At 50.3% G+C, this 26,287-nt stretch overlaps 1 protein-coding gene and 1 non-coding gene across 3 annotated transcripts in view; one reads left to right on the top strand and one right to left on the bottom strand.

Annotated features, from left to right (window-relative positions):
- Window positions 1–11,191: 11,191 nt before the first annotated feature.
- On the bottom strand, window positions 11,192–11,298 carry LOC118572842. Its single transcript, XR_004943541.1, has one exon. It is a non-coding gene; the product is annotated as a U6 spliceosomal RNA (small nuclear RNA).
- A 166-nt stretch (window positions 11,299–11,464) lies between these two features.
- Fbxo21 (F-box protein 21) overlaps window positions 11,465–26,287 on the top strand; it is a 36,632-nt gene continuing 21,809 nt past the window's right edge. For both annotated transcript variants that reach the window (XM_036171830.1, XM_036171829.1), the window contains exons 1-7: window positions 11,465–11,780; window positions 12,677–12,812; window positions 14,780–14,874; window positions 21,183–21,304; window positions 23,881–24,027; window positions 24,263–24,399; window positions 25,895–26,031. In XM_036171830.1, coding sequence (XP_036027723.1) covers window positions 11,542–11,780; window positions 12,677–12,812; window positions 14,780–14,874; window positions 21,183–21,304; window positions 23,881–24,027; window positions 24,263–24,399; window positions 25,895–26,031 — 1,013 coding nt within the window. In that variant the 5' untranslated portion in view covers window positions 11,465–11,541. The remainder of the gene's footprint in view (window positions 11,781–12,676; window positions 12,813–14,779; window positions 14,875–21,182; window positions 21,305–23,880; window positions 24,028–24,262; window positions 24,400–25,894; window positions 26,032–26,287) is intronic.

The raw sequence follows: 26,287 nt of genomic DNA, 5'->3' as shown, positions 1-26,287 counted from the left end.
ATTTGGTGGACTTATGCCTCAGTTTGTCATTGGGAACCTTAGGAGGAGGGATAGATGATGTTTATGTCTCTGGCAGAGAAGGGATTTTAGCAAGAGTTTGTGTGCTATCAAATCCCCCAGTGCTGGAGTCACAGGTGGTTGAGTGCCCTCTGACATGGGTACTGGGTACCAAACTCAGGTCCTTTGCCAGAGAAGTCCATGCTCTTAACCTCTGAGCCATCCCTCAGCCCGTCAGTTGATTTTCTGATAGGACATACTGTCTTGTACATGCTGGGTGGGGATTCTACCACTGAATTATATCCCTAGCCTCTGACTTGGTGGTGGTCATGTTACATGTGTGTGAGCTCAACCTTAGTTCCCATTCCCCAGGGACCATCCACCTTACTTTTTGAGATATACTTTCTTACTAACGTGGAACACCCTGACACCCTCAGGCTGGCCGACCTGAAAGCCCCAGGGACCCCCTTGTCTCCACCTCTCAGTGCTAGGGTGACAAACACTCAACACCATCCTTGACATTTCTTTCCTTCTTTTTTTTATTATTATTTTAATAATAATGATTGTTTTCATTTTTTTTTTTTCATAAGTATGTCTATGCCACAGGCTTGCAGATGCCAGGTGTCTGATCTCCCGGAGCTGGAATCACAGGCAGCAGCTCCCAGCTAGCTGCCTGGTGTGGGTGCTGGGAACCGAACTCAGGCCCTCTGGAAAAGAAAGCATCGGTGCTCTTAACTGCTGAGATGTCTCTCCAGCTTCTCCTTTTCTTTCATTATTAACCTGAGTTCTGGGAATCAAACTCAGGTTCTTATACTTGCAAGCATTTTACGCACCGAGCTATCTCCCCAGCCCCCTCAACCCTTGATTCTTGAGACAGACTATCACTAGATAGCCCAGGCTGGCCTCAGTCTCTCAATCCTCTTGTCTCAGCTTCCAACTCCTGGGATTACAGGGTTCTGCCCCCACACCTGGCTTCATGACTCTCCGAGCCTAGCTGAGTGGCTGTCCTCCTTTCCTTCATACGCCCACCTCACAGGAAGGGCTGTGTGCAGTGGAGTTAATGAATGAGACTACGCTGGGGAGTATCCCCCCCAAGGCCCCCTTTTCTCCTCCTTGGGAAACACTGACCAACTCCTCTGCAAGTACTCCCTTTCTTAGAAGAGACTACCAAACAGGATAAGTCCCAGACCTTCAAACTCCAGCGTCCGCCTGGGCCAGCGGGAGAGTTCAGTAGTCACAGTCCATTCTGTCCAGTCTAGAGAATGATCTGTGGCAGCCATGATTTGGGTTATTTATTTATTTTATGTTTATGGGCATTTTGTCTACATGTAAATCTGCACCCCAGAAGAGGGCATCGGAGCCCATAGGACTACAGCCATAGACAGGTGTAAGTCACCCATGTAGGTACTGGGAATTGAACACGGGTCCTCGGGATGGGCAGCCAGTGCGCTTAACTGCTGAGCCATCTTTCCAGCTCAGACTAATTGATCGACCGATTGATTGATTGATTGATTGATGTATCCGGGCAATGATTAGAGTTTTGAATGAGTGATTTGACTAGGTAAATAGCTAAAATAAAAGAATGAGAGAGAGGGAAAAAATATCATCAGATCGGGCTCTCAAAACATCAAGCCGAAATGAACTGGGGAAGTTGAGGCTGTGATCCGGAGTGCCTGTTAGAACTTCCATTCCATGGTTGAGCTTCCAGCCTCTCTCCATTGCAGGAATTTTTAAAAAATTATATATGTATATATATATGGGGGAGGTTGTTGAGACAGGATTTCTCTGTGTAGTTTTGGTGCCTGTCTTGGATCTTGCTCTGGAGACAAGGCTGGCCTCGAACTCACAGAGATCCACCTGGCTCTGCCTCCAGAATTCTGGGATGAAAAGCGTGCGCCACCACTGCCTGGCTCTGCAGGCTTTTTTTTTTTTTTTTTTTAATTTTAAATATATTTATTTATTAAAAATTTTTTCATTTTACATACCAACCCCAGTTCTCCCTCCCTCCCCTTCTCCCACCTCCTCACCTCCCTCCCACTCTACCCCCCATCCACTCCTCAGAGTGGGTAAGGCCTCCCATGGCAGTCAACAAAGTCTGGCATACCAAGTTCATGCACCTGGGATAAGTCCTAGTCCTGCTGCCAGGGACCCCACAAACAGATCAAGCCACACAACTGTCACCCACATTCAGCGGGCCTAGTTCAGTCCCATGCAGTTTCCCTGGCTGTCAGTCCAGAGTCAGTGAGCTCCAACTAGTACCGGTCAGCTATCTCCGTGGATTTCCCCATTATGATCTTGACATCCTCCTCCTCCTCTTCCTCCTCCTTCTTCCTTCTTCTCCTCCTCCTCCTCTTCTTCTTCTCTTCTTTTTTTGAATGCTGAATGCCGTTTATTGAAGGAGTGAGGAGGTCTTAAATACAGGCTTACAGCACAATAGGAGAACCCTTGTGGCCAGAAGTTCGCTGCAGGCATTTTTATACCATGAGATAAGTGATGGTAACCTCTGCGAAATGCTTTGCTCCTAGCGTTGCCTCAAGGGCGCTGTGTTCTTACTTTTGGCCTGTTTTGCTGTTCTTTCCCCTCCCTGTCATAGAGTTAGGGAAGGTGAGCACATCCCTAGACAAGGAGCCTCGAAGGACACTGGAAGAAGACACTCTTGAAGTAGAGGATGGGACCCTGCTTCCGGAGCCGGCCTCCTCAGTGGGCTCAGACAGCATACGACAGCTTACCAACATAACGTACCTTACACAGACTCTTAGATGTATGAGGCAGGTGAAAAGCAGGGCCTGGGAGGCCTGAGATCATGAGACGTATGTTCCTGCATTCTGAGCAGGCTCTGCTGGAAAACAGAATTGCCAGCAAAGGTCCCAGGCAGGATAGGAGATGGACCCAGAAAAAAAAAATAAAGAAGTGTGTGTGTGTGTGTGTGTGTGTGTGTGTGTGTGTGTGTGTGTGTGTGTGTGATGTAGTTGTCTCTCAGTATGGGAGAGGAGCATGGCACGGAAAGCTCCCTGAGACACCCCAAGTCTATGGTTTCTCATGAAATGGAGAAAACACTCAGATATGCCCCCAAGCTCTGTGGGCTATGAAGTCACTTGCTTTTAGTGAACTTTAAAAGTCCCTGGGTTTGAAGGTCACACAGCTGAGCTGTGTGTCATTGGTCTTCCCGACTGGCTCTTCTCACAGCACCAGCTCAGATAACGGGTTGTTTAGGTGACGTTTCAAAGGACGGGAAAGCCGTCTGTTTTCAAAATCGCTGACTCCTTGTTTGGAGCCAAGCACTCAAAAATCACTTAGGCTCAGCATTTTGGCCAGTCACAAGTCCCCACTTTGACTGCCTGTCGTGCGCTGCCAAAAGAGGCCAAAAGCATGGCTCGTTTATGATACGAACACAAATATTTACACGGTGGTTTAACCACATGTCCATTTGACAAAACATGGGTAGTAGATTTCCCCAACCTAAAGCCTCCCGGATATAGGCAGCTTTCGGCTGCTTCTGCGGTGTCAGGAATGTATTCCCTCCCACAGAGCAGGCCTCAAGTCCAGCTGGGAACAGAGGGTGGAGAGGGGTAAGTACCGTGAGATACTGTCTTCTAGATGGGAGATAGCCATCATGATCACACAGCAGCTGTGACTGCCTGCGTGGGACTCGGAGGAGAAAAGGAAAAAGGGCATGAGGGTACAGTATAGGGTGGGACAGGACTAGCTGGTAAGAAGGGGTCAGGAAGAGTGAGGTGGGCAAAGGGATGAGTTGAGGGTAAACACGATCACAGTGCCTCCTATACAAATATAATACTGTCCGCAATTTTTAAGCTTTGTTTTAAGTGTATGTGAGAAAGGTGTTGGGTGTGGGTGGGTGGGTATGAACCTGTGAGTGCAGGTACTTTAGGAGGCCAGAGGAGGGTACCCCAGATTCCCAGACTAAAAATACAGTTGTAAACCTCCTAACATGGGTGCCAGGCTAGATCATCTCTAAGAGCAGTGCATGCTCTTAACCACTGAGCTGTCTTTCAAACCCTCGAACCCTGTCCTGCACAAGATATTTCAACTAAGTCGTCAACTCTTCCCCCTGATCCAAGCAAGTGAATGATAAGAGTGAGCCTTTTGATATCGAGGCCAATATAACCACCCTTGGATCACACTAATTCTACAACCTTTCAATACCTCTCCCACTGAGAACCCTGAACATTACCACTGCCCAGCCCCATAAGAGTCTCATGTCCAGTCATAGCCCTAGCCCTTCAACCTCTTTCCTTTTTAAAAAAATATTTTTAACCTCTGTCTATCTATGTCTGTGTATAGATACCACATATGTACAGGTGGCCCTGAAAACCAGAAGAGAAGGCATCGGAGCCCCTGGAGCTGGGGTGACAGGCAGTTGTGAGCACTCTGACGTGAGTTCTGGGAACCGAACATGGGTCTGTGATGGAGCCGCAGACTCTTAACCACTGGGCCATCTCTCCAGTCCTCATCCCCACTTCTTTATGTCATAAATAGCAACATCTGGTTCTTGGAGAGGCTTGAGGTCCCCATATCTGGATGCTCAACCACTTTGCAAATACACTGTTCCTTGTAAAACTCTTTACTTCAGTGGCTGTCAGATTGTGGTGGCCAAACAGCCCTGGTCCAACCAGGCTCAGGTCCCTTCAAAAAGTGACATTGCATTTGTATATAACCTGCACACAACCTCCATGGACCTAGGTCACCTGTAGACAACCTATAATACACAATACAGACCAAATGCTGGATAGGTATTTACTGTATGCTTTGGCAATAATGAAAGTCTACATATGCGATACAGATGCAGGGTTTTTTTGGCAGGGGGTGGGGGAGAGTAGAGGATCGAACCCAGGGCCTTGCGCTCACTAGGCAAGCGCTCTACCACTGAGCTAAATCCCCAACCCCCAGATGTAGGTTTTAAATGTCCTATTTTGTTCTTCAAACAGGGTCTTGTGTAGCTTAGCTGACCTTGTACTTACCTTGTAGCCAAAGATGACCTTGAACTCCTGATCCTCCTGCCTCCACCCTACCAACTGCTAAGATTAGAGGTCGACACCATTACATCAGTTTATTCATTGCTGAGAGTAGAACCTGGGGATTGGTGCATGCTAGGAAAGCACTCCATCCACTGTACCACATCCCAAGCCCATCTGTTGTTGGTATTATTGTTTTTAAACAAGTTCTTGTATCCAGGCTTGACCTCAAACTCTCAGCCTCTATGGGTTTCTGGAATTATAGGCATGGCCACCACCACATCTGACTTTTTAAAGTATTTTTGATTCCCAGTTGTTTGGTTGGTTGGATCCACGGTATAGAGGCCACGGAGGGCCGACTGCATTTATCCTGGGAGCAAGGGACACTGATGAAGGTTTTGTGGTGGGTTCCAAGCCTCTCTACCCGTTTTATGGAGATTGTATACAAGATGAGCATCAAATCCCACAGCTGGAGATAACGGGAAGCACTCCTGCATACAGACCCAAGCCCACAGCTGGAGATAACCAGAAACATTCCCACGTACAGTCCGGTGAAATATATTCCCTTTAACAACAACAGGGCACTGGAGAGCCAATGGGTTAGAGCAGGCAGGATGGGGCCAGAGACTTCTAGCTTTTATGGGTGCCTTTATCCAAAACCTGGGGAGTGGGAAGTATTAATTTATTACCAGTGCTTTACAGGTAAAGGCCTGGATCTTAGCAATCTTTACATGCTAGACTCATCCACTTGACCCAAACACACTAACTGAAAAGACAGGCTATTAAAACACATAGAAAGGGGGCTGAAGAGATGCCTCAGTGGTTAGCAGCATTGGCTGCTCTTCCAGAGGTCCTGAGTTCAATTCTCAGCAACCACATGGCAGCTCACAACCATCTATAATGGGATCCAATGCCCTCTTCTGTCATACATGCAAGTAGAACACTCATATACATAAAATATGTGGGGGAAAAAACATAGAAAAGAGGCTTATTCAGTGTAGACACATTGGGAAGAGGAAAAAGAAATATGCCAGTGACCAACCCCCAAGGCAGTCTTGGTGAACTGACATGGTGGTTAAGATCTGGAACTGGAGCTATAACCTACTGTGAACTGCCAAGATGGGTCCAACCTGTCCCCACAAGGGGTCTGTTAGCTGTCAGAACTTTGTAAAATCCCTTCCTGTGGATTCAGTTCCCTCTATGGCCGGCTCCAGGGCTTCATCCTTTCCCTTTCTCTGGCCGAGGGGGTCATTTAAATTAATTGAGGTCCATTGTTCAAAGGCCCAGGAGTGTCTGTTTTTTAGAATATCCCCTCCCCCACCAGGATGGTTGAAGTTCTTAGGAAACAGCCATGGATCTGGGCAGTTTAGCTAGCGCACAAGTATGTGGCACTGATTGATGGTTGTTGATTGATTGAGACAGGGTCTTTCTATGTAGTCTTGACTATGCTGGAACTCGCTCTGTAGACCAGAATGGCCTCCAATTTACAGAGATCCTCCTGTCTCTGCCTCCCTAGTGCTAGGATTAAAGGTGTGCGGTGTGCGTCACCACACCTGTCGTGTGTGTGTGTGTGTGTGTGTGTGTGTGTGTGTGTGTGTGTGTGAGAGAGAGAGAGAGAGAGAGAGAGAGAGACAGAGAGACAGAGAGACAGAGAGACAGAGACAGAGAGAGAGCGCATTTCTCATTTCTGTTTTTCCAGGGTTGAACCTCTCATATGCTAAACTACTGCCCCACCACGGCTTTACTTCTTAAAGCATTTCCTTGTGAAATGTGTCTCTACATATGTTCTCTGTCCCTTTGATAGGCAAAGCTTGTGCGTGTGCTTTTTTGTTATTCTATCGAGATAAGGTGAGCAGACTAGACAGGGTCCCTCTTACCCCCTGCAGTTCGATGACATTAAAAAATCCACTGCCTAGATTTTATGGCCTCAGCTCAGCATTCATTAAGTAACCCAAAAGTTGGAAGAGACAGCTCCACAGTTAAGAGCACAGGCTGCTGCTCTTCCAGAGGACCCGGGTTCAATTCCCCTCACCCACCATGGAGCTCACACCATCTGTAAGTCCAGTTCCAGATCTGCCATTTCTTCTGGCCTCTCTGGGTACGAGGCACACATGTGGTACACAGACAGATGTGCAGACAGGCACAACACCCATATATAAAAATTATTTTAATTAAAAAAAAAAGCAACCCCCATTTTCCTCCTTCCACTTGACCTTAATAACCTCAATGCTAATTCTGTTTGATGAATTCATCTTTCCAACAGTTTCCTATGAGAGGATCATGTAGAATTTGCCCTCTTGTGTTGATTTTTTCCAGCCAAGATACCCTCAGCGGTCACCTTGCAGCACCATTCACATTTTATTTGTGGTTTGGAGGCATTCTGTCAATCTTTTTTTCTTGGCCTAAATAAGTTTCTGGCCAGAATCATTACCCAGAATTTTTTAAATTTTTTTACGGACCTGGGAAACATCTCCTTGAAAACGTCAATATCAAGGAAGACGCTGTCCCTGCCTCCCTGTCCCCAGGGAGAGTTTAGCTGGGCTTTGTTCCTAACTGTAACCACCTGTGTGATAAAGGTTTGAAATGTTTTATTATTTCTTGAGGCACAGGGCAGTTGGCCAGCTTGGTGGGTCCCGGACGACTAGGCCAGTTTAGGAGGAAGGAGGCAAGAATGTGTCTCAAGAAGGAGGTCACGTCTTCTACCCAAGGACAAGTTATGGTGAGCCTTGGCAAACAAAGCATGTGCTCTGTGGCTAATGCTTCCCTTCCCAGATACAGAGTGGGGTTGCCAAGCTGACATCTCCTTATCACCTTCTCTGCCATGGCGGCTCACTCCGTTTGATGTTTGTTTGATAACAAAACCGGTTTCTCCACTTGTAAAGAGCCTTTTGACTGCCAGGATTTTGGGGGGGGGGGTTCCTATCTCCCCAGTGACTGTCTTTGATTATCTTTGGTCATCTAAGAGCTGGTGGCAGGCTGCACAAGGAAGGGAAAGTCACTCCTGATAAGCTCACTGATGAGCAGCTCCCTGCAGCAGGAAGGATGGCTGGTTTATCCAGGTCTGAGCAACACCAAGGATGTTTTGCAACAGCTTAGCATGGGGGGGGTGGGAGGTGGAGGGAGGTGGGGCAAAGCTTAGGGAGCAGTCCAGGGCCACAGCAGGAACCAGGCAGGGGCTGAGGACAAAGAGGCTTGTGGTCTGTGGAAGCCAGGTTTTGAGGGTCCAGGCTGGAGCCAAGTATCTCCAGCTCTAAGTGCTTCATGACTGTCCAGCTGGCTTCTGTTCCACCAGTGTGGGGCCTACAGTGAGGTCCTCTGTCCTAACTCAAATGCAAGCACCTGCAGCTGCCACAACCACTCTAGGTTGGACGCAGTACTGCACAACCCATGTGCATCTACTCACTTAACACCCCTAGCTGCCCTAGTCAGTAGGTAGGTTATTCTTCCCATTTTACAGATGGGAAAAACTGAGCCTCACATAGGCTGGGTCACTCTTTCTAGCCCAACAACTCATTAGATCTGTGTACAGTCCACACTCGCTTCATTTCTGTAGCTTTGATAAAATTCTGTGATAAAAAGCAACTTGGGGAATAAAGGGTTTATTTTAGCTCACAATTCCAGGTGACAAGGAAGTCATAGCAGAGGGGATCTGAGACAGCTGATTACATCACCTCTGTGGTCAAGAGCAGAGAGAAATGGATGCAAAGAGCAGAGAGAAATGCACGCATGCATGCATGCATGCATGCATGCTTGCTTGTGCTCTGCTTATTTTCTCCACTCTTGCACAGTTCAGGACCCCCCTTGCCTAGGGACGGCCCCGCCCACAGTGGGCTGGGTCTTCTCACACCAGTTCACTTAATTAAGGCAAACCCTCCTCCATTCCAAACGTGCCACAGGTCACCCTCATGTAGACAACCCTTCACAGAGACTTCTGGTCCTGAAGGGGGCTTCAGACCAGAAAGGAGACACGTGCTGAAGAAATGGTTATACAGAGAGGAAAGGATTATGGGAGGCAAGGAAAGGAAAGCAACGATCAGAGAAGCCAGGCTGGAGGGTCAGCAACTGGAAAAGGGGAGGCTTGGCTGAGAGCGCTTCCCAAACAAAGAGATGCACCCAGGAGAAGGATACCAGTCGGAGAAAGGAGATAACAGCCATCTGGGCTCTGCTTGGGCTGGAGGAGGAGAGAAGGGCCTCAGCCACGGACAGGCGACGTTTGTCCCTTTGTAACAATGTTAGGGATTTCAGATTTATTTTTAAGCACCATAGAGAGCTATGGAAGTCTTGTGGGGGATCTGCTGAGACGTTCCAGCAGGTTCTGACCCAGAACATCTGACTTGAGGGGAGTTCTTTACTGTGGCCTTTGTAAACCCTAGTCAGGAGCCACATTCTTGAGATTCAAGGACTCCAGTTTTATGATATCTGTGTTCCCACAGACAGGCTCTAACGATGAACTGAACTCAGTTTTTGTTTTGTTTTGTTGTGTTTTGTTTTTGGTTTTCCGAGACAGGGTTTCTCTGTGTAGCTTTGCGCCTTTCCTGGAACTCACTCAGTAGCCCAGGCCAGCCTGGAAATCACAGAGATCTGCCTGGCTTTGCCTCCCGAGTGCTGGGATTAAAGGCGTGCACCACCACCACCCGGCCCCTGAACTCAGTTTTGTTCACTTGTTTTTCTTAAAGGTGAGATGGAGATTGCCCGGCGGGTAAAGGTGCTTGGTGTCAAGCCAGACAACGGCCTGAGTTCCATCCCTGGGACCCAGGTGGTGGAAGGACAGGACCAACTCCTCCTCCTCTAAATTATTCTCTGACTTCCATATTCATGCACCACCCACACAGGAGCACAGGAAATAAATCAAAATGTGAATAAAGGTGCTACTAGAGATGCGACCCCAGGCTCTCCTCTGCCCTTCACATACATGTGCGTACATACACACATGCATTAAGAAAATAATAAAGTGGAGGCAAACATTGAAAATACCCTCTACACCTGGTGACAATACCTGCTTTAGAGCTTCAAATCCAGATCTTTGTTCCTCGTGATCCAACCAGTGGCTCATGTTTATAAGCCTTGGTTTTCTTAACTGTGGAACGGGTATGCACATGGTAATTATGGTATCGCCAGTGAGGGCATATGCGTCCCCAAATATGAAGTGTTTTTGATCGGAAGGTAACTGAAAATGGACATCATAAACACTTCTAATGCCACGTCCAGCCCCTGGGAGGCAGAGTCCAAAGGATCAGTGGCGTGAGGTCATTCTGGACCCAGTCACACACAGGAGTGCTCCCCACCATCCTTTGATCTGCCTAAAGGCAGGACATAGATCTGGGGGTTAATATTATTTCCCACATCTTCAGAGAAAGGCTAAATAGTAGTTCCCCAAAAGCAAATAGTATGCTTGGCCCAGCAACCGCTGAGAATGAGTTAGTCCTGGGGAAGGCCAGATTACTTCCAGAAAGTGCTTGGCACAAGAGAATAGATAGCCATTTTTGACAACTTAATTTGGGGACTAGGGATGTCGCTCAGTAGAGTGCATGCCTAACCTGCACAGAACGCTGAGTTCTGCCACCCCTCCACCCCACCCCCACACCGCTGCCTCTGAAATATATTTTGGTGGTACATGCCTGTAATACAAGCTCTTGGGAGATGGAAGCAGATGGAAGTTTAAGGTCACAATGCAATTCATCATTCAAGACCAGCATGCACTATGTGAGACTCTGTCCTGCGACTCTGTCTCAAACTGTAATAGAGCCCAACTCTTTTTTTTTTTTTTTTTGCCAGAGCTGAGGACCGAACCCAGCGCTCTACCACTGAGCTAAATCCCCAACCCCTAGAGCCCAACTCTTTATTCTCCTGCTTCAGTCTCAGCTGGGATTACAGAGTAGGCCACCATGGCCGGCTTTCAGCTTTATTTAGTTATTGTGTGTGTTTGTACACTCATGTCATGATGCGAAGGTGGAGACCAGAGGACAACGTGCATGAGTCAGTTTCCTCTCTTACTATGCAGGTTCTGGGATTGGAACTCTGGCTGTCAAGCTTTCCTGCTGAATCATCTTACCGGCTCCCCACTCCCAACTTTAATCCCCCCTCGCCGAAACAGGGTTTCTCTTTGTAGCCCTCGCTGTCCTGGTACTCACTCTATAGACCAGGCTGGCCTCAAACTCACAGAGATCCTCCTGTCTCTGCCTCCCTGGGTGTGCTGGGATTAAAGGCGTGCGCCACCACTGACCATCCAGCAACACTTCACGAATTTGCGTGTCACCCTTGCGCGGGAGCCACGCTAATCCTCTCTGTATCGTTCCAGTCTTAATATATGTGCTGGGGAAGTGAGCACCCAGCTTAAAAAACAAAAAACAAAAAACATTTAATGCTGTTGGGATAATCAGGACCAGGGAAGCCATCTTCAGGCCGCCTCTTCCCGCTTGCTCTCGGCCCAGTGGGCGGGGCGCGGGGGGCGGGGCGCCCCTGGGCCACGCCCCTGGCTGGGCGTGGCGGGAGCCTCTGTGGGCTTTCTATCGCGCCCGTGCGCCCGCGCGCGCGCGTGCCCGCGCAGCGGCCCCTCAGGTACGCGGACAAGATGGCGGCGGCAGCGGGGGACAGCGCTATGGAGGTGGTGCCGGCGCTGGCCGAGGAGGCCGCACCCGAGGCGGCGGGCCCCAGCTGCCTGGTGCAGCTGCCGGGCGAGGTGCTGGAGTACATCCTGTGCAGCGGCTCCCTCACGGCGCTCGACATCGGCCGCGTGTCTAGCACCTGCCGCCGGCTGCGCGAGGTGTGCCAGAGCAGCGGCCAGGTGTGGAAGGAGCAGTTCCGGGTGAGGTGAGCCCTCCCGCCCCGTCCCCGCAGCGCCTCGGGGGGCCCCCGGGGCCTCGCGTGCGCCCCACCCCGCCACCCTCCCGCCCGCGCGCCGCCTCCCCTTCCAGGCCCGCTTCCCGCGGGCCAGCCGCAGACAAAGGCCTGGGCCGGGGCGGGGGGCCCTCCGGAGCCCCCGATGGGGTCGCCTCCGCCACGCCGCGGCCCGGCCTCCCCGCTCAGCCCCGCGGCGGCGGCCCTCCCGCGCCTCCCGGCCGGCCCGACGCGACGCGCATCTTTTGTGGCCCCGGCTCGCTGGCTCGCTGGGTGCAGGAGGATGTTTACGTGCAGGCAGCAGCGTTGCGTGCCTTCCCCGCCGGCTGGGATGCCGGGATGGGGACCTGCCATCCCCATCTCGTGACCTTGGGGGGTAAGGGGGTGGGTGGAGGGGGGGTGATGTCCACCTTCCTTCCATTCTCGACAGCCTGGGGGTGTGTGTGTGGGTGGGGGGTCTTCTTCCATTCCGTGATAAGGCGACCTCCCCCTCCCCCGTCCCCTTTTTTGCAGCGGCGTGTCGGGGGGGAATCCAATGGAGATGCGGGGCCCCGGGATTGCAGGGCCTGGCTGGTGCCGAGGAGGCGCGCCATCAGGGCGAGCCATTAGCATCACCACTGCCGTGATTGTGGCCACCACGGAGATGATGAGGGGGGCTGGGGTGGGGGGGAGGTTGGAAACACTGCCTTCACGTCGCCACGCCAAGGTCACTGTATGGAGTAGTGAGGGAGGGGGTGCGTGGATGCCCGATGGGGGTTGCAACTAGAGCCGCCGCCAGCCACCGCCGCCACCACCACCACCCCCTTCCCCGCTGTCAGTGGGTTCGCAGGCTCCCGCCGAGCTGAGGAGGGTGTTTTCTCCCCTTCTAGGTGGCCCTCCCTGATGAAGCACTACAGTCCCACCGACTACGTCAATTGGTTAGAGGAGTATAAAGTTCGGCAGAAAGCTGGGTTAGAAGCCCGGAAGATTGTAGCCTCCTTCTCCAAACGGTTCTTTTCAGAGCACGTAAGCACCTGTTATAGTGTGTGGCTCAGGGCTCTGTGTGTGTGTGTGTGTGTGTGTGTGTGTGTGTGTGTGTGTGTGTGTGTACACACGCGCCTTAGCTGCTGGGCTCGAATTGCTGTGTCCCTTCTCGGTGCTCACACAATCCCTCCCTCACACGGCTACAAGAGTCATTGTGCACTCTCCCCTCCCCTCCAACAACAACACGGGGCCATTTGTCCCTGCCAGCCCTACTTTTCTAAAGCCAGAGAGAGTGGGGTGTTGAGGAGCAGGGCCGGGATGCCCAGGGCGGTGTCCACTGGGTCCAGATAAGCTGTTATTTCTCTTCAAGATTGTTACACACGCTTTGTGCACCACCCCCGCGTGATGTGAGAGGCATCCAGGATTGGATACTCTAAAGCTCTTGGACTTGTTTCCCCAGGAAGGCTGTTGAAGTGAGTGGCGCCCTGCTCAGTAGTGAACGGCGTTATTGGTTAAGGTAGTGGGGTTAAAAAGCTACCTTAGGTCAGTTCCATTGCAGTCCCATGGCAAACTGCCTCGTATCTATTGCTCCTGGCAGGTCAGGATTTTTGTTAGCACTGCTGCTGCTCTTTGTTCTGTGAGAAGAGTGTGTAGGCCAGGCTGGCCTTAAACTCTTATCTAGCCTCCTCCTGGGGGCTGGTATGACAAATGAGCATGGTCAGGCCTGGCCCCAAGTTGTATGTTGCTTTTCTGAAGTGTGTGTTTCTGGTTTGGTTTGGAGTGGGTTGTCTTCCCCTTGTCCAGAAAGTCCCGTGGAAATCAGTGTCCATTCCTGACGCTACTTTGCGTAGGGCTACAGGATTGTCCCTTATATTTCCAGTTCTTCCACCGATTGGAGCTGATATTGTTTGTTTCGCTCTTCTGGGTTGACAGAGGTTGTCTTTCTGAAAATGGCTTCTGACTTTCTTCTACTCTGCTGTGAACAGAATTTATGGACAGTGTTTTCAAGGTGTTTTTTAAGTTTTGAAAGGGCAGATTTGAACTTTCAGCACCTTTTAACTCAGTCCCCTGTGGGGACTACAAATCGACATTCTCCCGTTTGTTTGTTAATGCTTATTAATGACAGAATGAACCAAGGTTTTGTTCAGCCTGGAACAGTGCCCTAGCCAGTCTGTAATCACAAGTGTTCAGTACTGGCTTAAGACTCGGGTGTTTTGGTGCAGGGCACGTATGGTGCCGTTGGTCACAGGTTACTGGTTCACAGCCTCTGCTTATGAGCCAGCTGGGTTTGTGTGTGCTTTTAACAGTCTGCCTTTCTCTGATAACTGTGGGCTGGTGTGCTTTTCCCTCTTCCTTCCCTGCACACTGCTTGCTTAGTTCAAAGTTCGAGGAGGACTTGGAACACAGCAGGGGCTACTTAGGGTGGACCCATAAGTATACAATTGATTTGGCTCAGCACTCTGGTGCTCTCATTTTCTCCACGTGCACACAAGGTAACATGAAACACTATGGCTGCTATCCTGAGGAAAACTGGGGGATCCCAGGACTTTAACCCCAGAGTCTTAATGTAACACCACCTTAATACACATACATCTCCACCTCAATAACCATCGCACCCTTACTCAACATATGCGCACCTCCACCGCAGCACACATATACCATGGCCTCAGCATACATGTCTCATTGCCGCAGAGTGCACATCCAGGGAGCCTCAGGAGCATCTCTGCCTTGGGCTAAATGCCTCTGGTCTCTCCAGTTGTGTGTAGCAAAGACCTTGGGAGATTGGAGACTTGCAACCTCAGCCTGTGTGAGCTCTGTATCTGCACATGAGAATCTGGCACCACCAGTCTCAGAAGCTCCCAGATTTCTGCCCTGGAGGCCCTAGTGTGTAAGAGTTGCTGTCACGGTCACCGTGAGAAGCCACCCTCACTTGTGGCTCAGCTGTGTATTTGCCAGTATCAGCCACGATAACTCATGATTGAGGCCTCCTGTGTGTGTCTTCTCCATAGGTTCCTTGTAACGGCTTCAGTGACATTGAAAACCTTGAGGGGCCAGAGATCTTTTTTGAGGATGAGCTGGTGTGCATCCTAAACATGGAAGGAAGGTAAGCCATGGCTTTCTCCAGATCCTCATCATAATGACTACAGAGGGAATTGCTGTGGTGTGTGGGGAAGACCCCTGGTATTTCACATACTTCCCATCTTGCCACAGTAAATTTGAAAAGCTCTGTGTATGTGAGGTCAGCACACAAGGACAGCTGACACACTGTCAGTCTCTGCAGTCGTGGGGCCTCATGTCTGTAATTACAGTGCTCAGGAGGCTGAGACAGGGGAAAACAGCAGATTCAAAAGCTGCATAGTGGGTTGTAGAACACTGGGCTACAGAGTGAGACCCTGTCTCAAAATAACAAAACCTTAAAAAAATATATGTCAAAGGGGCAGGGGAGATGGTCAGTTAGTACAGCTTGCTTTGCAAGCATGAGGACCCAAGTTCGATCCTTGTGGTGTGGCTTGCTATCCTAGAACTGCACTTGATGGCCACCAACTTAGCCAAGTGGCGAACACCAGGCTCCAGAGAGAGACTGTCTCAAAAACTAGTGTGTGTAACTCCTGATGAATGACGCCTGAGCGATCTCTAGCCTCCACATATGCTCACATCTGTGCACCATGCACACACTTCAACAGATCGTGGTTTTACTGAGGGTGTGCAGACCCTTTTTCTTGTTGCTGTTTAAACAGTAGCTGCTTACTTTGCATTTAGTGATTTAGGGGCGATTCAAGGTGCAAGGGAGAGTGAGCCTGGGTCCTCCACAAACTCTCCTGATTAAGAAGAGCCCCTGGGACTGGAGAGACTGACATCTCAGTACGGAACTGCTCTTCTGGAGGGCCTGACTTCAGTTCCCATCACCCACATTGGGTGGCTCCCAGCCGCCTGTAACGCCTGTAACAGGATCTGCTTCCCTCTTTTGACCTACTTGGATGCCTGCATTCACAAGCACAGAGCCACAAAGACACAAACTCACCCAAAACACATCACTGACAATCAAAATGAACCCTCATCTCTTAATCTTTATATTTTCTGCTGGAAAACTTAATTTCCACTCACCAGTGATTTGCCTGGAAGCCTAACCTCCTGTTGGGGAGACCTTCTGGTCCAAAAGTTAGAGAACAAGATGTACTTGAGAGGAGTCACTGTAAAATGTCCAGAACAGAAGACAGTGTTTCATGGAGGTTTGTGGGGAGAGGTGAGATGCCAGTGTTCCGTGCCTGGGCTGCTCCCCCGACCCCGAGTCTGTGAGTAGGTTTATGCATGCACTGACTGGAGTGAGCACTGTATTGTGTGGCCTCATGTCTTTAGGCATGGCACGTGTGTAGATGGGGTTGGAGGTGCAGTCTTTTGGCTTTAGTTTGTTTGTGGAAACTTCTCTTCTTGTTTACACTCATTTCCTGCCCTTCCCACTCCTGCTTTTATTTGGGCCTTTCCTGACTCCGCCCCTGTAGCTTTTCTTTTGTAGTCTTAAATGCCAAACCCAAGACCTTATGCTGAGCCAACTGAGTTCTCTACCCCTGGCTCTTAGCCCCACTGTATGGTTTTTAATAGTGACCTGTGTTGTCTCTTTTTTAACCTAACTACATGAGAAAGGGGGAGAGGGATCATGGTTTGTGGGAGACAGACCCTACTCTGCTTTTGTCTTGGAATTACCGCAGGGGCCTGTCCCAGTCAACTGCCATAGGAAGAGCTTACCCTTAGCTAGCAGCTACCCTCTATCTTGGGGGACCGGCTGGTGGACAGCCTCTTGCTGTCCACCATGTCCACTCTAGAGGCTGCAGTCCTTAGACCTATGGGTTCTCAGGAATGTTTCCTAGGTTGTTGCAGTGTGTTGAAAATGTGAGTAGACTTAGCCAAAGATGTCAGTTCTCCCCAAATTAATATACAAGCCAGTGCTGCTCCAGGTGGATACAAAGAAACAACTAAGGTGTGAGGATGGGAAGGTCTTCATTTTGTTGAGTTGTTTTTCCAACTGGATAATGTTGTCATAAAGTAAGTACAGAGAAGTAAATCTACAAGGAAGCCAGGAAGGGGGGGGGGGGGGGGGGAGCAGGAGAAGGGGAGGGAGGAACAGTAGGTTGCTATGTAAAATGAAAAAAAATGTAAATTTAAAAAAAAAGAGCCAGGAAAAAAGTGTAATGGGAAGCTTGCACTGTGAGCTAGTGGGACAGAGTGTGAGGGCACTGACGGACATAGACAGGAGGATGCCGGACATAGACAGGAGGATGCCGGGAGAGGTCCCCAGTGAGTGAGGGGCAGGCAGGTTGTTGAGTAGGGAGCACTAAGTGGAACTGGATGCCCAGCTGGAGACCAGCAAACTAGCCTTTTACTCAACACTTGCTCCCCAAGAGTAAGCAGCCTACACAGTAACACTGTGAATGAAGGCCAGGTTGGGAGCCATCAGTTTTTTGCAGAGATTGCCACACCCAGGGAAAGTGGGCAGGGTGGTGCTTTTAAGAAAACACCTTGGAATTCACTCTTCAGAGGAATGTTAAAATCACTGGGAAAGCTGCTTTTTCATGCTAGTCAGTTCCTCAGGAAAAGTGAACTTGTGTAGCCAGAGGAAGTATGTATTAGTGGTTGTTTTCAAAGTCACTGTTGTCCCTGCTGGGACAAGTGTAATGACAGGGAGTGTTCGGCCTCTTAGAATGCTTGGGATTGTCAGTTTGCATGGTGACCCTTTTTGCATCCATTCCTGTTGTGGAAAGCAAGCAGTTTCTGTAGATACTCAAGTGCCTCTCTCTGGGTATGTGATGAGGGTAGCTGTGCTGTTCTGTGTGGTCTGCAGGAACAGTTTACCACAGCACATTAAAGAGCTTGTGCTGTGCCTGAGAAAGTAACCTGGGCGGCCAGTGTCCAGCAAGACACTTCAGTTGCTGGATTTTAGAATCAGAAAGGGCCTTTGAGTATCCAAGGCAAAAGAGATGAAGTCACTTCTATGCAAAAAGAAACACTGTCTCCTTAGATTTCAACAGCAACACTTTATGCCAGAGGAAAAAAGGTATTCCAAGACATAAGGAAATGCCAGCCAAGGATTTTTATATCCAGCTGAACTGACTTCCAAGTATAAAGAAAAGCTAAAGACAAACTTGTCAGCTTGGAAGACTCAGACTTTGGGCTCTTTCTGACACATCTGCTAGAAAGGGAGTTTGAAACTCAAAACCACAGAGAAAGTCTGACTGGTGCCTGCTGGTGAGCACTCAATGTATAGTAACCTGAGCCGCTGGTTCCAAACAAGAGCTGTCCAGTAGACAGTACCCTGTGTATAGTCGGGGCAGGAGTCCCTGCTAGATTCCATGTAGCTAGAGGAACGTCGAGCAGTGGTCTGGCACGGTGGTCGAACAAGCCTGAAGACCTGAGTTCAATCCCTGGGACCCACATATAGGTCCTGCAAGCTGTCCTCTGACGCCCACCCCATGGTGTGCATACACACAGGCCTGGACAGATAAACACACTTGCCCACACAAGGTCATTTGTGGGTTACCCAGCTTCTTTATATTCAGGGAGATGACAGGAGAGCTGGTTGTTAGACTCAAGCTAGGCTTGTGTGTAGGATGTTGATGTGCGGTCAGGCCAATGAATGACTGTCATGTCATCTCAGGTATTGGGGAGGAGCAGAACTGTTCATGAAGAAGGATACAAATAGAAGGCAGAAGGAGGTCAAAACTGTATATGTCTGAATTTGAATTGGAAGTGTCATTGTGAGCTCATGACCACCCAGTAGAAATGGCCGTCCTAGCTTGCAGATTTCCATCCTCAGCTGCCTCTTTCCCAATGCAAGCCAGGATCATGGAGAAATGGCTGCTTCTCAGGCCTGTGTCAGAAATGTACAAGATGAGTCCAGAGCCTTTTTTTTTTTTTTTTTTTGGTTTTTCAAGACAGGTTTTCTCTGTAGCTTTGGAGGCTGTCCTGGACTAGCTTTGTAGATCAGGCTGGCCTGGAACTCATAGAGATCCACCTGCCTCTGCCTCCCGAGTGCTGGGATTACAGGCGTGCACCACCACCGCCCAGTCCAGAGCCTCTTCACACCTGGAGCCAGACAGCATGACCACCATCAGCCCCTCTAGTCAGTGTGGGGCCATGTGAAGCATCTGTGGGCCAAAGGTCTGCTGGCTGGGGCTGCAGCGTGATAGAGGCAGAGCACGTTGGACTGCTCCAGACAGTTTAGCACGATTTCAAGATGTTCCTTGGTCTTTGAAGGAGAATCGGAAATGAGTAAAAGGGAAGGCAGAGCATTTGTCCTGTTTTTGCTACATTTCATCCCGTGGGAAACTAGGGAATAGATGAGGTTTTTGCGACAGTCTTTCTAATAAATGAGGAGGGGCTGGTTCAGTTAGAGTCACCTCTGAAGGATCAGCAGACCTGAACACCATTCACAGTGGCTGCTGATATTACAGAAGGGACAACCATGCCTTGTCACCAGCTCCACCCCACCTTTTTTCCTTTTTCTTAAGACAGAGGCTCCCTGTAGTCCAGGCTGGCCTTGCTGGCAGCCTCCTGCCTCTGCTTCCTGAGAGGATCACAGACAGGGGCCTTTTTTCTTTGGTGCTGGGGTGGAAGGCTGGCGAAGCAGGCATCCACCACTGATCTGCATCCACAGGTGACTGTTGATGGAAGACTACATACCTCCTGGGCTGGCAGCTTGCCACATAACTGACATTTGAATTTGCAGAACCTCTCCAGCCACTTAGTTGTGAATTTATTTTGTGTTCTTGTTTACCATGTTCTTCTGTGTATGTGTGGGCACACTTGTGCCATGTACATGAGAGGACAGCTCATAGGAACAGCTCTTCCTCTCTCCCAGTGTGGATCTTGGGGATCAGACTCAGGCTTGGCACCTTTCTTGGCAGCTTCTCCATCTACTTGCTAATAGCAAATTCAGAGCAAGTTAAAGCTCACGTGAGTGTGTCCCAGACTATGGGAAGCTGCTGTTAAAGAGTGGGAGACAGGAGGAGGAGCCCCTGTAGGTGACAGACAGGGTCTAGAAGATCCCTGAGCACTTTAGGGATTGTTGGTGGTCACTCTAGAGAGGTGCAGGAACTGGCCACAGAGGCATGACGTGGGACTGTGACCTCAGCATTGTGCTTCTTGGCCTGGGCGGTGACCACGGCACTTGCCCTCCACCTTTGTTTGTTAGAGGTGACATAAGAGCAGGTGGAGCAGACCGACGGCTCTGCTGGCCGTCACTGCCTCAGTGGGTGCAGGGACGTCAGTGCTGCGTAGAAGCCGCCACACACGTTAGTCCCGTCTCGTTTGGGAGACCTGCTGAAGGGCTTCACATCGTCTTCTGCACACTCTCAGTGCACCAGGCGTTACTGTGGGCACTGGGGGTACAGCTGTGAGCAGCAGCCCCAAACCTCTGCCTTCACAAGCTCACGGGTCGTGACACAAGCATGGCAGCTGTTTGCCTTGCTAGGAAGTGGCGTGTGCCTGGGAAATGCTGAGTGAACTAGAGTAAGGGGCTGGGGGCACCTGTGGAGGTAACACAGGGAGAGGCCTGACTCGGGTTGTCTGAACAGAGCCAAGAGGAGGTACAGACTGCAAGCCTCCAGGGAGGAAGGTGTGGTGTGACATGGCCAGGCGTGGGGTTAAAGGAACAGTGGGGCAGTTAGAACTGAGATCACAGAGGCTGTGGGCACGGGTGAAGGGACATGCTGGGTCTTCACCAGAAGTTGGGCTTTAGCGTGAGGAAGTGGAAATTGGAGAATTGGGTCAGGGGCCATGGTCCTGTGGGTGACAGTATCACTGGATCAATGGACTGCCGTGTCAAGCGGTGACAAGGAGGAGAATGGAAACGTGGTGGGGTGGGTGACTGAGACACCCACAGAGGCTGGGCCAGCTTTGCCACGTTACTGGCAGGTGCTCATGTTAGAGTGTTGGGAGACGGAGTGTCAGGCATTCAAGGTGGCCCAGAGGCCTGACCCCCATGAGCTGACAGTGACTCAGAAGAAGAAGTCTTAGGGCACCCCCAGTTATCTCGGCAGGTATGGAGTAACAGTTGGGTGTGCAGGTTTGAGTTCTCCAGAAAACTTATGGACGCACCTGAAACCATAAGGCTGGAAGGACTCCTGAGTTCACCAGGCACAAAGGAGAAAGGAGCAGCCTGTGCCCCGAGTGTCAGAAGCAGGCCCTGGGGACCAGCAAGGTACACCTCACCTCCCAGGATGCTGTTCACAGCCTTCCCCCAGAGTCAGGGTGTAGATGTCTGCCTGCCATTGGACCATCACGTCAGGGTACAGAGCCCTGTGCAGACAGTGGTGCAAATGTGTGTCAGCTGTGTTTGTCTTGGTAACAAGGAGTGTGTGATGTGATGGGGAAGCTGGGCTACTGACGTGCTTAGTGGCTTGTTTGGTCGCTTTCCAGGAAAGCTCTGACCTGGAAATACTACGCAAAGAAAATTCTGTACTACCTGCGGCAGCAGAAAATCCTGAACAACCTCAAGGCTTTCCTGCAGCAGCCTGACGATTACGAGTCCTATCTGGAAGGTGGGTGTTTCCGTGTCTGCACACAGGGGTCTTGGGTGGCTGAGCAGCCTTTCCAATCCTGTGACAGCTGTCCCTCCAGGAAGAGGGGAAGGAACGCTATGCCAGTGGGCGTTAGGATTACAAAGCAGACAGCTCTCAAACTTCCAGCAGAGTCTGGTGGCGTCTTCCATGTCAGCTCAAGTGATCTAGTGTCTTAAGAGTCATCACTGGCGTGAGGAATTGATTCCGTCCCCAGAGCTCATGTAGGAAGCCAAACTTGCTGGGCATGCTTGTAACCTCAGCTCTGAGGAGGCGGAGACAAAGGATTCTTGTGGTTCTCTGGTCAATGAGCTTGGCAAAAACCAGATGGACAGCTCCCAAGGACAATACTGAGGTTGACCTCTGACCTCAAGGCACAAGCACATGTGGGCCTGCAGAGTGAGTGACCTTTGACTAGTGAAACCAGTTCTTGCTGCTCAAAACTGTTACTTCAGATGTCCGCTTGCCCCTATTTACCTGTGTCCTCTGAAGCAGCAGGGGGTTAGTGAAGATAGGCAGTGTGGCCTGTGGCCAGAGGCGTGGCCCAAATTGGGGGGGGAGGGGAGAGGTGACCGGGTTCTGTGCTAGGAGGTACTGGGTTCTTAGGGAAATAGTAAAAAAATGTGAGTTGGCTTTTAAACACTGTCTTAATTCTTAGATAGAAGCCTCCTGTGCTGTAGTTGTGAAGTGTGTGCTTGGATCCTCCTTGCTCCTGGGGGCTGCCAGATGGGTTGATGTCCCCCCTTGCTGGTGTTCTAGATCACATCCTGCCCATTACAGTTCTGTTCTCCAGGCTCTCCGCAGCCTGTCTGAGGAGTCCTGGCTTTCCCTGGGCATCACTGCCAGTTGTCCTCCAGGCAGCCCTGTGCCTGACCCACTTGGTCCCCATCTCTGTAGGACCTACCTCGCGTTTTCTGAATGGCCATTGCATCCCAGGGCCCGCTGTGGTCTGGACCTCCCTCCCCTAACTTTACATCTTTCTGAATTGCTCTGCAGTGTTCTGCTCCTGCATCCAGGCCTCTCCTGACCCGTGCCTAGAGATGCTCAGCTTCCCTTCCTGTGGTCACCTGTACTCTTCAGCTCAGGGTTCACTTGTGTGAGTTTCAGCTGACCCCTGCAGAGCTCACTGGCCTCCGCAGCTACAGCTGCCCTGGCTATCACAGGAACTGCCTCACACCCTTCTGTGTCAAGTGTGTTCATTGCATTTCCTTGCTTTTTGTTTTGTTTTTTTCTTTTTTAAAATGCAGAGCACAGCCTAGCTGTCAGCTTGTCTTCTGAGTGCTAGGTATGCCCAGCCCTTGTAAGTAGGTTTGTTATGTTCCAGGCCTTGAGTAAAGATTGCCACAACCCATAGTGCCTAGTGGAGATACATGCTAATGGTTGCAGGTCTGATGTTGACTGACAGGAAGTGGAAACTGTAGTCAGATGAAAAGAAAGTCACAGCCGTCTTGTCTGCTTCTACACTTAGGAGAGCTGGGAGTTCAGCTCTTTCAAGGTGTTTGTTCTCTTTTGTTTGAAACAGAGTCTCACTATGTAGCCCTGGCTGGCTGTGTTGACCAGACTGACCACAGAGATCCTTCTGCCTCTACCTCCTGAATGCTGGGATTAAAGGTGTGTGCCGTCACACCAGTTCAGAATAGTGAAACAGTCTTTGTTTTCTGTAGGCTATATATGAAAAATAAATACTTGTTTTACATTTTTCAAGCACAAAGCTTCAGTCTTCACAGTCCACCCAGGTCACTAGGTAGGCAGTAGAAGCCATTGAGTGGCTGATGGTAGCTGGTGGGAGGTCCTGGCTCCAGAGCCTTAACCCTGACTAGACTGCAGCCACTGAAGAAGCCTGAGCAGGTGGCTTAGAGCACAATCCTTGTAGTCTGGGCTGGGTCTCCTGATGCCCTGAACTACCTTCAGCTTTTGGAGTGTTGGTAGGAGCAGTAAGGTCCTGGGCTAGCCTGGGATCTCTTGAATTTAAAAGGTGACTGGGAGGCTTTTAAGTAAGCATGTTCTGCCACCAAGTGATGGTTTAGGCATGGTATGAGGTTGGCTGAGGCTGAGGCCAGTGATGAAACTGGCCCTGCTCTGGGGGGTTATCAAGGCTCCTTCTCTTAAGAGCGTGTATTGTCTCTCTCGAGTCTGTGAGACTTTACCCATGGGAACTGTGATTGGCTGGAGTGGTCTGTCTGTCATTCCTACCCTTGGCTCAGTTGTTAAGAGGAATTGCCTTGCCAGGAAGTCTTTCCAGTGGTTGGGTGTAGGAGAGAAGTGGCCTGAGGGCTTCCTTGCGGGCATTTGGCAGTCTTCATAATAGGATGTGGGGACACGTGTCCCACTTACTGAATCATGACCTCCCCCAAAATGGTTTGTTTTGTTTTCTTAAACGGTCTATGAAGTGCTTTGTGGTGAAGGTATCTGATCTCCCTCGCTGTGGTAGGGCTTTTCCCAGCATCCAGGGTGGGAGCTGGTGTGGCGTGAGAAGTCACAGCCCCAGGTTCTAGTTCAGTAACACGCTACTACCAGTCAGGTAGAAAGCAAGCTGACTCCACACTTCTCACCCATAGGTGCCGTTTACATCGACCAGTACTGCAACCCTCTCTCCGACATCAGCCTCAGAGACATCCAGGCCCAGATTCATAGCATCGTGGAACTTGTGTGCAAAACCCTCCGTGGTATCAATAGCCGCCACCCCAGTCTGACCTTCAGAGCAGGTGTGGAAATGCTGTAGATGAGCAGGCTGCAAAGGCCCTGGGAGTGGTTGCCTGAATGATGTAAAGCACTAACGCCACCCTGTCTCCATTCCCAGGCTGGCAGCACTTGACTGTCATGCAGGCCCTTGCCAGTCAATGTGTGTTCAGGGTGTGCCTTGCATGTGTTTGAGGTGTTGTGAGTGTTTGGGGTGTACTTGTTCGTGCTTGTGACCCAGAGGATCTCTCTGTGCTGTAGGCGAGTCCTCCATGATAATGGAGATAGAGCTCCAGAGCCAAGTGCTGGACGCCATCAACTATGTCCTGTACGACCAGCTGAAATTCAAAGGGAACCGCATGGACTACTACAACGCCTTGAATCTCTACATGCACCAGGTACATGTGGCTGCAGTAAGAGAAACCATGCAGTCCCCTCCTCCTGTAGCACCCTCTGTGTGCTCCTGTGTAGGCACCATTCACTGCCTAAACCTGCAAGTGTGCACAAACCTGCAAGTGTGCACACGCAGGGGATTCGAACAGTGCCTTAAAGGACGTGTGTGACTTACAGCTGAGAAAGGGTGGGTGTGTAGGTTCTGTGCTTGTACCTATTGGATCTGCGGATTTTGATGCTCCAGGGTGCTCCGTACCTGACTCCGCTGTAGACAGACAAGGGTGACTGTGTAAGTGTGGGCAGTCACATCTCTGATGGGTTGTCCATTTCTTGCTGACAAGTCTTTCCATATCTCAGTGAAGCCCGTTTTTCTCTATCATGCAATAGCATGGTGGGGTAGATCTGCTACAGGATGCTTTTCTTTTTAATTTGATTTTTATATATGTTTAAAAGAGGGTATCAGATCCTGTTAGAGATGTTTATGAGCCACCATGTGGGTGCTGGGAATTGAACTCAGGATCTCTGGAAGAGCAGCCAGTGCTCTTAACCTCTGAGCCATCTCTCCAGCCCCCAGGTTGGCTGCTGTAAGGAAGCCCTGTAAATAGAAATGGTCATTTCTGTGGTTTAGTTTGCTCAGTCTATGATTATGAGTGTTGAACTGCACAGACCTGCCTCCGTTGGCCTGGAAGCCTGTGGCCTAGCTCCATCAGCCACAAACCTTTAATGTGCATTTCCTTGATTGTCCTGTTCTCTGAAACATGGTTTCTGTTGTCATATTATAGACTTTACATGCTTTCTGGTAGGAGGAGGCCAGCAGGCTGCCTGTAAAAGACCTGGCACTCCAGGTTCACAGGCTGTGTGGTCAGTGTTCTCAGTACTGCCTTACTGGGTGAAAGGGCACAGGCAGTTGAAGTCTTGGGTGGCTGTGTGCCAGCAGAGCTGTGTGGGCATGGAACATGCTGGTTACGGTTCTTTGCCTATTTTGAGATAGGCTCTCACTGGGTAGCCCAGGCTGGTCTTGGACTTTCTGGCATCTTGCCTCAGCCTCCCAGGTGCTAGGACTATAGGCATGGACCATAGAACCCGTCTTCTGTTATTTTCATTGTCACAAAATGGTTATGTTCTTAGAACCTTTTAAACATTTGAAAATTCAGGTCTGGGCAATAGCTAAGTGGTGGAATGCTTGCCCAGTGCACACAAGGCTACAGCTTCCATGCCTAGCCCTGCAAAAACAAAATACAAGCTAAAAGCAAGAAATTGCGTATGGGGTGGTCCACACCTGTAAGCCCAGCACTTGGGAGGCCGAGGGGGCAGGGTGGCAAGTTTGAGGCCAGCCTGACTTTGTAAGGAGACCCTATCTTGGGGCTAGGGGAGGAGGCAAAGCCAGAGTGCTGGATTTGGTCCCTGATCTAAATGTAGCTCTGGAGCTAGCATGGGATGCTGGCACCGCATTGAGCCAGCCCCTGGCCCTCCTGAGCCTCAACAACTTTCCTCCCTTAGGTGTTGACCCGCAGAACAGGAATCCCCATCAGCATGTCTCTGCTCTACCTGACCATCGCCCGGCAGCTGGGGGTCCCGCTGGAGCCCGTCAACTTCCCAAGCCACTTCCTCCTGAGGTGGTGCCAAGGCGCAGAAGGGTGAGCCATCTTTGCTATGTTTAATGGGTGTTGAGGAACCGGGTTCTGGTGTTAAATTAGGTATTACCAAGCAGGCATCTGCTTCTGTGGGGTCACGTTGAGATTATATTGGGCCTTATGTGGGGAGTGACAAGCACTATGTATGTTTCTATATTTCTTACACAGGCATGTGACTCTACAACATCTCAAAAGCCTAACTTAAAAAAGGTCTTGTGGCTGTCAGGGTCCATAGTGTGAAGGTCCATCCCATCAAAGG

The sequence above is a fragment of the Onychomys torridus genome, chromosome 22, assembly GCF_903995425.1.
Source record: "Onychomys torridus chromosome 22, mOncTor1.1, whole genome shotgun sequence".
NCBI classification, from domain to species: Eukaryota; Metazoa; Chordata; class Mammalia; order Rodentia; family Cricetidae; genus Onychomys; species Onychomys torridus.
The sequence above is the reverse complement of the archived record's forward strand: the minus strand, read 5'-3'. Positions and strand labels throughout refer to the sequence as shown.